General features: G+C 40.2%; 1 protein-coding gene across 1 annotated transcript; it reads left to right on the forward strand.

Moving 5' to 3' along the window:
- Positions 1-7,859: 7,859 nt before the first annotated feature.
- LOC144458446 (scavenger receptor cysteine-rich domain-containing protein DMBT1-like) lies at positions 7,860-11,168 on the forward strand. Its single transcript, XM_078161060.1, has 4 exons — positions 7,860-7,977; positions 8,472-8,549; positions 10,100-10,429; positions 10,795-11,168. The coding sequence occupies exons 2-4, from the start codon at positions 8,489-8,491 to the stop codon at positions 11,166-11,168; spliced, it is 765 nt and encodes a 254-aa protein (XP_078017186.1). The 5' UTR covers positions 7,860-7,977; positions 8,472-8,488.
- Positions 11,169-12,014: the final 846 nt, after the last annotated feature.

Below are 12,014 nucleotides of genomic sequence, written 5' to 3' on the forward strand. Positions count from 1 at the left end.
GATTGTTGTAGCCTGAGGAAAACATACTGTATGTTTTACAATTGTGTAATTCATTAAACAACATCTGAATGTATATAGGCTAAAGAACAGCCATAATGTCAACACAAGTTAGTCAGCTTCATCATGTTAAACATAAATAAAATAAATCAACAAATATGTAAATGCTCCAAAACCATTATAATACAGCTGTGTGCAAAATGTTGCACTTACACCCAATATCTATTACATGAATATGACTCAGTGTTCTTACTGGGTGTTTTTACTGGGAGCAGTGGATCTGTATTGTCCTAAGTCTCTCCTCACACCATGGATGCTGAAGACTGTTATTGAAGGAGCTATTATTTATAGTGTTTACACTTTATTTATTCAGACTGTTTATATCATGTCATCTTACTACAACCATTAATGTGAACTGTGTCATCACTACATGACATCTATGATTGCTGATGGAACATGTGAAGTGGAATTTCATGTTCTCTGGCATATAATATTGATCTAATAGTTGCCAAACTTAGCTCAGCTAGTATTAGCTCGTTAGCATCTCATTATCTAGCAAATAGTTGCCAAGGAACGTCATTCAGTTAGCCTAACATCAACAGGTGTTTGTTTAGCTTATTTACTGAACCAACCGACTCACCGTTCACACTCGGCGCTCCACGGTGACGCGCGTGTTTGTGTCGTTCCCTCACGAACTGCCGTGAGCTGTACGGTGACGCACACCCACAAAGTCAGTGGAGAGAGCGGCGCTGGGGAGGACCAATCACACGTTACCAAAATAACGGTAGAGCCAATCAATGAGCAATACGAGGTTAGAGGCGGGACGTATGGTAGACACCAACGATTGTTAACGCTTTGTGTACCATATTGAGCGGACGCCGACAGCCAGTGTTCATATTGGTAGGGACAATACAGAAGGGGCTGAATATTGGTAGGGACGTGTCCCTACCGTCCCTACTCAATCCTACGCCTATGGCTTTAATATTAACACATGCACATGACACAACAGCTAGTTTCTCTCATTCCAATTCAAACAGAGGACAGTGGTACTGACCACCTGTAATGTTTCGTAGCTAGAAAAAACGTCAGCTAACTCCTACCTAACAACATGAACAGTGGCCTACGATTAAATGCAGCAAAAATGAGGACTGGTAATGATAATAATGTGTTGGTACTGAGTGGTAGAAGTTAAGGAATGTGCCACATATCCTGGTTTAAGCCAAGTATTTAGACCACTACTGCGTATCACCCACTCTGGAAGGCAGCACATTGCTCTGTGCAGATAGAGCGCTCAGAGCCCCAGTCAGGGAAAGGTGGGAGGGATGGGGTGGATCAAACCATTTTTGAGGCGGGGGGGGGGGAGAGATTTTTTTAAATCTCTCAAATTTTAGGGGTGCTGGGATTCAATTTAGGGGTGCTTCAGCAGGGCTAGAAACGCCTATGCCTGCTAGGTAGCAAACATGGCCACATGGAAGAAGCATAAAGTGAACAGCAGGAGCACTGGAAAGATCAATTCCTTTTCACAGAAAGATGCAACAGTTGCATTTGTCTCATTTATATGGGATTATTTTTAATAACCCATATGATGTGAGAAGCAGCTGGCCCCCAGGTATTTTCACATTATCTAATCTGGCTCCTGTTCAAAAAACTTTGCATACCCCTGCCCCTGGCTTTGTCTGCCCTTTCCAGTGTCACATTTTCCCCAGTTTTGACAGCTTCTCTTTGCAGGATTTTAGAAACATGGTTTTTGAAAACATTTCAAGTATTTGGCCCCATGAGCCATTTTAAATGCACAGACAGTATAATCTAGGGTTGAGTAGGCCTTGCCCTCCCTTCTTTTAAGAGCATACAGTTTACTGAGTTCAGTTCTGTGTCTTTTTCCAAAGAAACCTTGTTTCTAAAGCTGACCCAAAAAACTGCAGCTTATGGGGAATACTGCAAATCTGAAAAAGACAATAAAAGTAGAAAACATTACACAAACTCAATGACCCGCACTGCAGCAGAGAATAGACTACAGTAACTGATTACGTGACTATTAATTAATGGCATATCTCCAAGGTACATCTCCAACTTCCTTGTCCAGTGTTTATGATGAAAACTTCCAGTGAAGGCTTGTGATGCAGACTGGACTAAAGCCAATACATTTGGGGCATGCGGAAAGTTCTCTCCCCTTACCGTACCACATCTCACCAACAAGTTTCTAATTGTCTTGATGTAATATTACCCAAAACCTCCGAAAATCATCTCTTACAGCAATGTGACCTCATTACCCCAACATTTTTAGATGTGCCAAGTACTGACAAACCCAACCCTATTGCAGTCACACCCACCATTAACAATAAACCTGTTGGTGCTGCTGTAGCTTCTCATCCATCATAGTTGATAGGTGAGCCACATCAGCCTACGTGTGTATAGTACAATAAATGCTTCCTTGTCCTGCCATGTCTCTGCCAGGAACCACAAACATCCCTGAATAAATATTTTTACCACAAGTAAATTACCCTCCCACTACAGGAGGGCAGGTGTAGTGGAAGCCTCCCAGGATGCACTGGGGCAACAGGTGTATTAACATCACTCTCTGTTTGTCCATGTTTCTGTAACATTACTGCTATTGTTGTTTTCTACAGTGTTCCTACAGGTCATCTGTGGTTGTTTCAGCCAGTCTCAATAGTAAATGTGTTTACAGTGTCAGTGTTGTGTGTAGGTCAGGTGATGGGGAAAGGAGAGAAAATCTGAGTAAATCTGGTGAATGGTTGGAACATTGTACTGAAAGGGACTGAGAAACAGGGAACGTGGCTGAGAGGAGGAGACCACATAGAATATTTGTTCAAACGTTTCAACCAGAGAAGAAGAGCCCCTAGGCCAGGCACGTCCAAAGTCTGGTCCAGGCCCTGGGGGACTGATTTTTATACGGCTCACAGCTTGTTGTTCACAGTGTACTATATGTGCCCCACACACAATATTGATTATTTAAGTGAGATCACTTTGCATTTTTTCCATTCACCTGTCGATGGCAGGACCATCAAACAGTTAGTAGACATGCACCAAGTAGGAACTACACAGATGTCCAGGGCCAGCCCTGGACATCTGGGGGCCCTAAGCAGGATAAGTTTTGGGGGCCCTACTTTGCCATAAAAAGACAGTTAAGGATACACAAAACCAGATACCACATGCAATTATAAACCTTACAGTATGCATTCAGTTTTTACCTCTAACAACATGATGGGTCATAGTTTACTGCTAACTGTGCACACTCACTGAAACACTTACAGCTAACTAACTGCACTTGCCTTTTTTACCTTTACTATCTGTCTGAATGCTACTTAGTGTTGAAAATGTTAAAATGGCATTAACTCTAATTGATCACTAGACGACTCCAGTCCTAAAGTATTATATAAAATATCTAATACCCATCTAACAGAAGAAAAAGAAATGCAACAAAGATTATAGTGAGATTTTATATTTATTCTCTAAATTATAATTTGTAACAAGGCATGTAAGGTGGAGAACAACGAAAAGCTGAAAAGAATCCTTAAAACAAAACTTCAAACTCTAAACTATTCTCACCAGTAACAAATGAATAGGACTAATATATGCATTCAAATCCAAACAAAATGAACAAGGTAAAAACTGCAATAAATAATAAGGAAAAAAACATTTAAGATTAACTTTTTTTTGTGATTTTGGAGTCTATTACTTTATACCAGTATCTTAATCATTATATCTAAAAATCAGAAATGAGTTCAAATTGTTGTAAACAAAGATATTATTAATTTCCTTGGAAATTGGAAATATAGTTTATGTACCAGGAACATGTGTTGAGGTTTCCTCTGTGGATGAAACAGGAGTTGGAGTATTGTCATCTCCAGCTGCTGTGTGAGAATACAAATAGAACATGCATAAAATGTAGAGTAGATAAAACAGCAATTATACCAGGTAACATCCATGAACAAGAAGACAACACAGTGAACTGTAATTTTAAAACATTTTCACTTACCAATGCTTTCATCCTCTCTAGTTCCACCACCACCAAAATATTTTAGTATTCTCCCTCTGAAAAATATTAATTACTTAATTTATTTATTTCAATAACAATTACTGTAAACAGAGAATAATGCTAAACGAAATTATTATTATTTACCAATCCAGCTTTAGTTTAGTATGATTTTTTAACCCTATCATATTGTTTATATTCTGACCTTCACAGTACGGAGCAGGTAGTTTTTGACCCTTTATTATTAGACACTATCAAGAAATATGAACCACAGATATGTTGTGCATCCCCACCAACACTGCTTTTATTTTTTTCCATGAATTATATTGAAATTGAGGGATGTTAACAGCCTCACTAAATGATAGGTTTCACCATAATCATTTGAAACTCTACACTGTGTGAGTGCATTAGTCAAACAACAAAACAACAAACTGGTCTGTAACTTTCAAACAGACACTACAAAAACACATATTGCACATACTAACCTAATCACCTATTCTGCTAAGTGACAAGCGTTGCTTTACTGGACTCTACCTTGAGCTTGTTTGCCTCTTCAACCTTTTTTTCTTCCTCTTCTCCGCACCTGAGGGATAAGCCCGCTTCATCTTCGTAGACGGTATTGCGCATGCTCCGTTCAGTGAATGGCACCTGACCCCTGGTCCGTAGGGTCCCCGCCCTGGCACAGGTCACGTTATGTATGTTGACCTTTAATGTTAACTCAATAGAGCTCCATGTTGGCAGGAAAGTCTTGAACGAAAATGAATAGCGCCAGTGCTGATTTCAGGTTGTCAGAGTTCACTTCGCACATTAAAGCCACAGAAATTGAGCGGTATATCGCAAAACTTGACCGGTTAAACATATCTGACCCTTACAATGCCCCCAGGGTGCTTTTCAGGAGAACTGAGACAGCCAGAGCGGACAATGTTCCAATATTGCAGTATCCCGACATCTACAATTACTTGATCAATTTTCCCTCCTGCTAACAATGACAGAATCTAGTGATATGTTTCCCGATCCCATGGCAAAACAATGACACCCGACATATCAACAGCCTTACATATAACTGTAATAAAATAATGAAAGTAATTTTCTTATCCCACGTTTGTTTCGCGTTGCTCATTGAGTGTGCAACATCCCTTTACTAGCTCCACAAAATCCAAGCCATAATTCAAAGTTCAAACTTGCCTTTTATGAAAATTAAACAGTTAGAAAAAGCAATAAAAGCATGTATAATAAACATTAAAGTTACTGAGCGTCGGATTGTGTACCTGATATTAAGTGATCACTACACAAGCAGAATCCGTTGCCTGTGCCTGTTTTATGGCAGTAATTCCACCTCCACCGTCTTTTGGGATCTTTCAGGATTCGAAAATGCTGTCCCCTTCACGTGTTGACTCTTCTGACACCCCAGGGCACAACAGCTGTCCACCATGTTCACTTTTATATGAATACAGCGCGGAGAAGAGACGAGTTAGCTGTTTGCTGTCCTATGCTTGGCAGTCAGTTGAACAGCACGCTTTCCTGCCAATATGGCGTTGTTTTGATTTCGACTGTTGCATGCAGTGATTGCGTGATGTCAGCTATCGGAGCTCTATTGTCACTGTTGCTAGTTTTTTGGATCAAACAAACACAAAGATCCTCACATGCTGCCCCATGAAGAAGCAGACTGCAGTTCATTGTAAATAACGGGGTTGCCAGGTCTGCGCAGAGGTGTGACAGTCAGTCAATTCAGTTTACCGTGCATCCATCTGGGGGCCCCCTAGTGGCTGCAGGGCCCTAAGCAGCAGCTTAATTCGCTTATAGGGAGGGCCGGCTCTGGGTGGAACTAATGTGTTTCCATAAACAGATGGTAAACAAGCATACGAACAGTAACCAAGGAGACATTTCCTGCTAGGGAGCAAACGTGGCCACATGGAAGAAGCATAAAGTCAACAGCATGAGCAGTGGAAAGATGAATACCTTTTCACTGAAAGATGAAACGTTTGTGTTTGTCTCATTTGTATGGGATTATTTTTAATAACCCATATGATTACAGAAGCAACTGGCCCCGAGGTATTTTGACATTATCTAATCTGGCCCCATTCAAAAAAATTTGGATACCCCTGCCCTCGGCTTTGCCCTTTCCAGTGTCACACTTTCCCCAGTACTGACAGCTACTCTTTGCAGGATTTGAGAAACACAGTTTTTGAAAACATAGCCCACCAGGGTTGACCCCAGTAGTCTATGTGGATGTGCTCCCCTGCCTGATAGACTCCTGATCTAAGTAAAATGCACTCTGTCTCTGACATAATTTAGAGCACGCTGCTTAATGTAAGAGCAGATCTATACGAAAGACTGTTGTAGAAACTAATGCTGTGCCTCAAATTGGATACTGGAAATACATTTCGAAGTTGTGAAATGTCAGCTGATTACAGCTTTGAACTATGAAACCTGGTACAGTTATTTATATATGTTTTCATTACCACTGTTGTCAGATAGATATCATTGGTTTGCTTATTGGGTTGTTTCTGTAACAATTAGGTATCGCAATCGATAAGGCAAATGCTAACATTAGCTTGCTAGCTAGCTAACAGTGGCACATTTTATCATCAGGCTTTGACATTACATGTTTTGTGCAGTCCCCCAGAAAAAATGCTCACCCTTGCAGCAAATTTCTCCAGTTGCCCACTGCAGTGAAAAAAATCCCCTGTGGCCCAGAGGACACTTTCCCCGTAGGCCACCACTGTAAAAGAGATTTCTGTATTTTTGAGCCACGGTGGTTTAATATATGTAAAACTTTCCCCAAGCCAAGACAAAACATTTTTAAAAAACTGTGACGTCATCACAATGTAATGTCTACAAGCTAAATGTGAACTTGCGGGGGCAGCAAAACCTTACTGCACAAATTCAGTGGGCTGCATACTGTGGAAGTTAACCCAGAAGCTAGAAAACTTTTTGGCGTATGCTTTAGGTAAGCAACTTAGTTGGAATGAAAAGGGGCCCTCTTGGCATCCTGTATCTTATTATTAAAATGTATAGTTTTGTGATGTAAGCTATACGATCTCTGGGTGGAAGTTATGTTTGGGTGTTTATGCAAGTTACTGTAAAATGTTGTCTTAACTGTAGAGGATTGTAGTATTAGATTTGTGGTCAGATGCTTGATCGTTTATATAAGTATTTGCAAAATGCGGCAGCTCTCATTAACCCAGTAGATCAGCTGGTGATAGCGCCAGCCAGTATCAGGCACGGGAATCCATGTGCAAGCACGTTTACTTTTAATACAATAGATAAATAAAGAAACAAATACAAAGAAGTCATGTGAGAGAACAAGCAGATACAGCACTCATTTGGTGAGTGAAAGCCATTGGTCTGATGTTGGTGATAATGCTGTGCCAGTTGCAATTCACCAAGCAGAGGAAGAAAAGCTGCCAGATCTTGAGATCGTCATTAAAGTGCGCAGTAGCCTTGTTTGATTTGAGATGACACTGCCCTGTGCAATACGTTAGTATAGACACAGTGTAGGCAGTGTACTCCATCTAGGTGTACTCATGGCAGAAAAAAAGCAAGCTGTCCTGGGGAGGATTTGTCATTTACCACAACCCAGGGGAAAATATTATAAAAGACTGTAAAATTCAAAAGCTCCAACTCTTATTTTCAATAACATAAAGGCAGTACCAAATAGGCTAAGTACTACCCTACAGAAATAATTTGCTCATTTACAGACATAATCACAAACAACTACAAAACACAAACAACTTAAGCTTGCCTAACTTGTCAGAGTTACCCATCTAGATATGCAACATTCTTTCTTAAACAAAGCATGATCTTGGCATCCAGTTCAGAACATACCAAGCATCACTGTGCCATCTGATCTGACTCAGACTCCTATAAAATGAACAGTGCATCAAGGGAGGCAGCACAGGCCTGCTGGGACTCTTCTCTCCAGCACTGACTGAGCACTACCACTCAGCCTCTGAGGACAACTGCCAGTGTCACACCTGGAAAAGGTAAGTGAATGATGATGACAACATGACTGGGGGAAATGGTGATGGTGAACAGTAAATATATATATTGCACAGTACATTTTATAGTTTTCATGAGTTATGATTGGTTAATGCCAGTGAACACAAACAATGTTTAATTTCTCTTCCCTAGCCAATTTGAGCCCTTGTGTTGTTTATCTTTAAAATCCAATTTATATTTTAAGTGTTACAAGGTCCTAATAATATAATAGCCATGTCTCCAGCACTGATTTTAACATGGTCCCATTCCCAGCTCCTTTACTCACTGCTCACAAAAAGCCACTGTAAGGCAAGTAAGGGCACTGGCAATACACCGTCTTTTAATCTAATCTACTTTCTGTCCTTCATATTCATGAATGGTAGCATGATTTGGTCATTTTGAAAATTAGAATTTACATTTACATCCATCATTGAGCAAGCCAGTATTTTGGTGTCTGTTCTGATGCAGGCTGTCATAATATCTCTTTTGTCCTTTTCAGCAGGTGTGTGTCCCGTAATGACGATGGCTCGGGGTACGCTGTTGCTCCTGCTGATGCAGACGTTAACTGGATGGTCAGGTAAAATGTTTGACTTATTATCAGGTTACTCATTAAGCTCAATTTTTCTGTGCTTAAAGCTGCATCAATCAATAGTTTTACATTAACAACAGATCAAATGATTTCTTGTAATGTAAAGGGAGACGCAGGTTGGGTCAATACCACAGAAAATTACCATCCCACTCTACAACTCAACCCCATTTTACTAACATCACATTGCATATCATACAAGCTAAAACAGTTAAGGATCCATTCTTTTTACTGTAGCTGAAAACACACTTGCTTGCTGTTTTTTCCTTCTTTTTTTTGATAACATAACAATCATGGTTCATTAAAAGGGTTAATAAAAAACAAAGACTTGAGTGGGGGCAGGGCAACTCAATTAAGATTATAAAGTACAATGGTCCATGTGTACGTCATGATTACTGTTCACAACTGCAGCATCTGTTTATTCATCTCTGTTTTCATGTTGTTGTTTTGCTTATTTGTTTTTGTCAGGTTTTTTTTCTTCTAGTTGCCTTTTCATATGATGGTTCACCTTATTTGCTGCCAAGACTGACTATTTTATTTATACCTAATATCTTTTAGAAATGAAAACCCCAATAAAAATATTAATATAATAATATTAATTGAAATCCTGCAATTCAGTGATAGCTTTTGGTTTAAGTGTGCGACACCGCCTGCTCAGTACCAAACAGTAGATAGAAAATAGTTTGCAGTGATTGGACTGCATGTTCTGCTGCCCCCAAGTGGCCAAATAAATCACTTATTGGTACTTAATAATTCCACATGCATGGGACAAATAGAAGTGAAGAAAACTCTCGTTTAAACCCTTTAACAAAATGTCTTTAAATGTATTCCTATACTTGATTGTCTCTACACCTTCATCTTTTTCAGTGCTGAACATCAGATTATTAATGGAAAATAATTTTCTGACACACTGATGAAATTAATATCAACCAGTCTTTTTGTCTTCTGTCAAGGAAGCTGAGACTTTGATTTAAGTAATCTGTACCGTACTAACCCACTTCCAGATCCATAAAGCAGAACTGCATGGAGGTTAAATTGGAAATGATGTGGACCTAACCAGAAGATGTTAATTGTAACCTGAAACTGGTATGGGTTGATTAGAAATTGCTTTATTTGTTATTTAGTAGAAAAGTATTTGCAGATTAATCTCAAGGATGGAGCCTCAGATCATTTTGATCTCAACAGTAATAGATAGAATACAGTGTCATACCATTGTTCTGATGATCAATAATTTAAAAGGCTCAATAGTCCATAAAATGTCCCTTTGGATAGAAAGCCCATTTGGATGACAGCTCATTATCCTGAACACAAACGTGCATTGCTACAAAGGTTCAAAAGCAGTGGGACTCACCTGAAATAAACCTAAATAACAAAACAAGTAAAAAGCTTTAGAGAGTAGGGAATTCTGTGTGGGTTTGTGTTCTACTTTGTCTTATATTTTTATACTGAAGTGTTCATTCACTGCCAGAAGGGACACTGATCATTTATAAAGGACATCATCTGATTTATCTCAACAATATATTATGTCTTTATTGTCGCAGTTTCTCAAACAACACCTGGACCCTCAGTGAGACTGGTCAACTCTAACAGCCACTGCTCAGGCAGAGTGGAGATCTTCCACAATGGCCAGTGGGGAACGGTGTGTGACGACTTCTGGAATCTGAATGACGCTCAGGTGGTTTGTCGACAGCTGGGCTGTGGCAGGGCTGTGGAGGCACCACAAAGTGCACGTTTTGGACAAGGCACTGGACAAATTTGGTTGGATGACCTTCAGTGTTCAGGCAGTGAGTCTTCATTAAGAGACTGTCCACATGGCGGACTGGGGACCCACAACTGTGCTCACTCTGAGGATGCTAGTGTCATCTGTGAAGGTAAGTATGTTTCCACACAGTAAGCAGACTTCAGTTTGTGTTTTTCACATCTATCTAGATAGGGAACCTTATATCCTGTCACCAACTGGATACCATACAGAATTGACTCTTTTCTTTAAGAACAATCAGTTACATTTACAACCAAAACACAGGTTTCTGATTTGAAACTTCCAGCACAATAAGAAAACATCCAATTTGCTTTTCACTGTGTCAAGACCACTTATTTCTAAATAAATAAAAGATCCCAATGATTGAACGATCAAGTAAAGTTACCTTAAAGAAATTGGGCTTCTGCTCAATATTGGTGTGAATACAACCTACAGTTGTCATGTGGTTGACAGAGATTTTGCTTCTCCTTCAACCAGAAATTACCACAACAACCCCACTTATTCCAACAACACCAAGTGTTGGAGTGAGACTGGTCAACTCTAACAGCCACTGCTCAGGCAGAGTGGAGATCTTCCACAATGGCCAGTGGGGAACGGTGTGTGACGACTTGTGGAATTTGAATGACGCTCAGGTGGTTTGTCGACAGCTGGGCTGTGGCAGGGCTGTGGAGGCACCACAAAGTGCACGTTTTGGACAAGGCACTGGACAAATTTGGTTGGATGACCTTCAGTGTTCAGGCAATGAGTCTTCATTAAGAGACTGTCCACATGGCGGACTGGGGACCCACAACTGTGCTCATTCTGAGGATGCTAGTGTCATCTGTGAAGGTAAGTGTGTTTCCACACAGTAAGCAGACTTCAGTTTGTGTTTTTCATATCTATCTAGATAGGGAACCTTATATCCTGTCACCAACTGGATACCATACAGAATTGACTCTTTTCTTTAAGAACAATCAGTTACATTTACAACCAAAACACAGGTTTCTGATTTGACACTTCCAGCACAATAAGAAAACATCCAATTTGCTTTTCACTGTGTCAAGACCACTTATTTCTAAATAAATAAAAGATCCCAATGATTAAACGATCAAGTAAAGTTACCTTAAAGAAATTGGGCTTCTGCTCAATATTGGTGTGAATACAACCTACAGTTGTCATGTGGTTGACATAGTTTTTTCTTCTCCTTCAACCAGAAATTACCACAACGACCCCACTTATTCCAACAACACCAAGTGTTGGAGTGAGACTGGTCAACTCTAACAGCCACTGCTCTGGCAGAGTGGAGATCTTCCACAATGGCCAGTGGGGAACGGTGTGTGACGACTTCTGGAATTTGAATGACGCTCAGGTGGTTTGTCGACAGCTGGGCTGTGGCAGGGCTGTGGAGGCACCACAAAGTGCACGTTTTGGACAAGGCACTGGACAGATTTGGTTGGATGACCTTCAGTGTTCAGGCAATGAGTCTTCATTAAGAGACTGTCCACATGGCGGACTGGGGACCCACAACTGTGCTCATTCTGAGGATGCCAGTGTCATCTGTGAAGGTAAGTGTGTTTCCACACAGTAAGCAGACTTCAGTTTGTGTTTTTCACATCTATCTCGATAGGGAACCTTATATCCTGTCACCAACTGGATACCATACAGAATTGATTCTTTTCTTTTAGAACAATCAGTTACATTTACAACCAAAACACAGG

Source organism: Epinephelus lanceolatus, chromosome 1 (genome assembly GCF_041903045.1).
Source record: "Epinephelus lanceolatus isolate andai-2023 chromosome 1, ASM4190304v1, whole genome shotgun sequence".
In the NCBI taxonomy this organism is placed as follows: Eukaryota; Metazoa; Chordata; class Actinopteri; order Perciformes; family Serranidae; genus Epinephelus; species Epinephelus lanceolatus.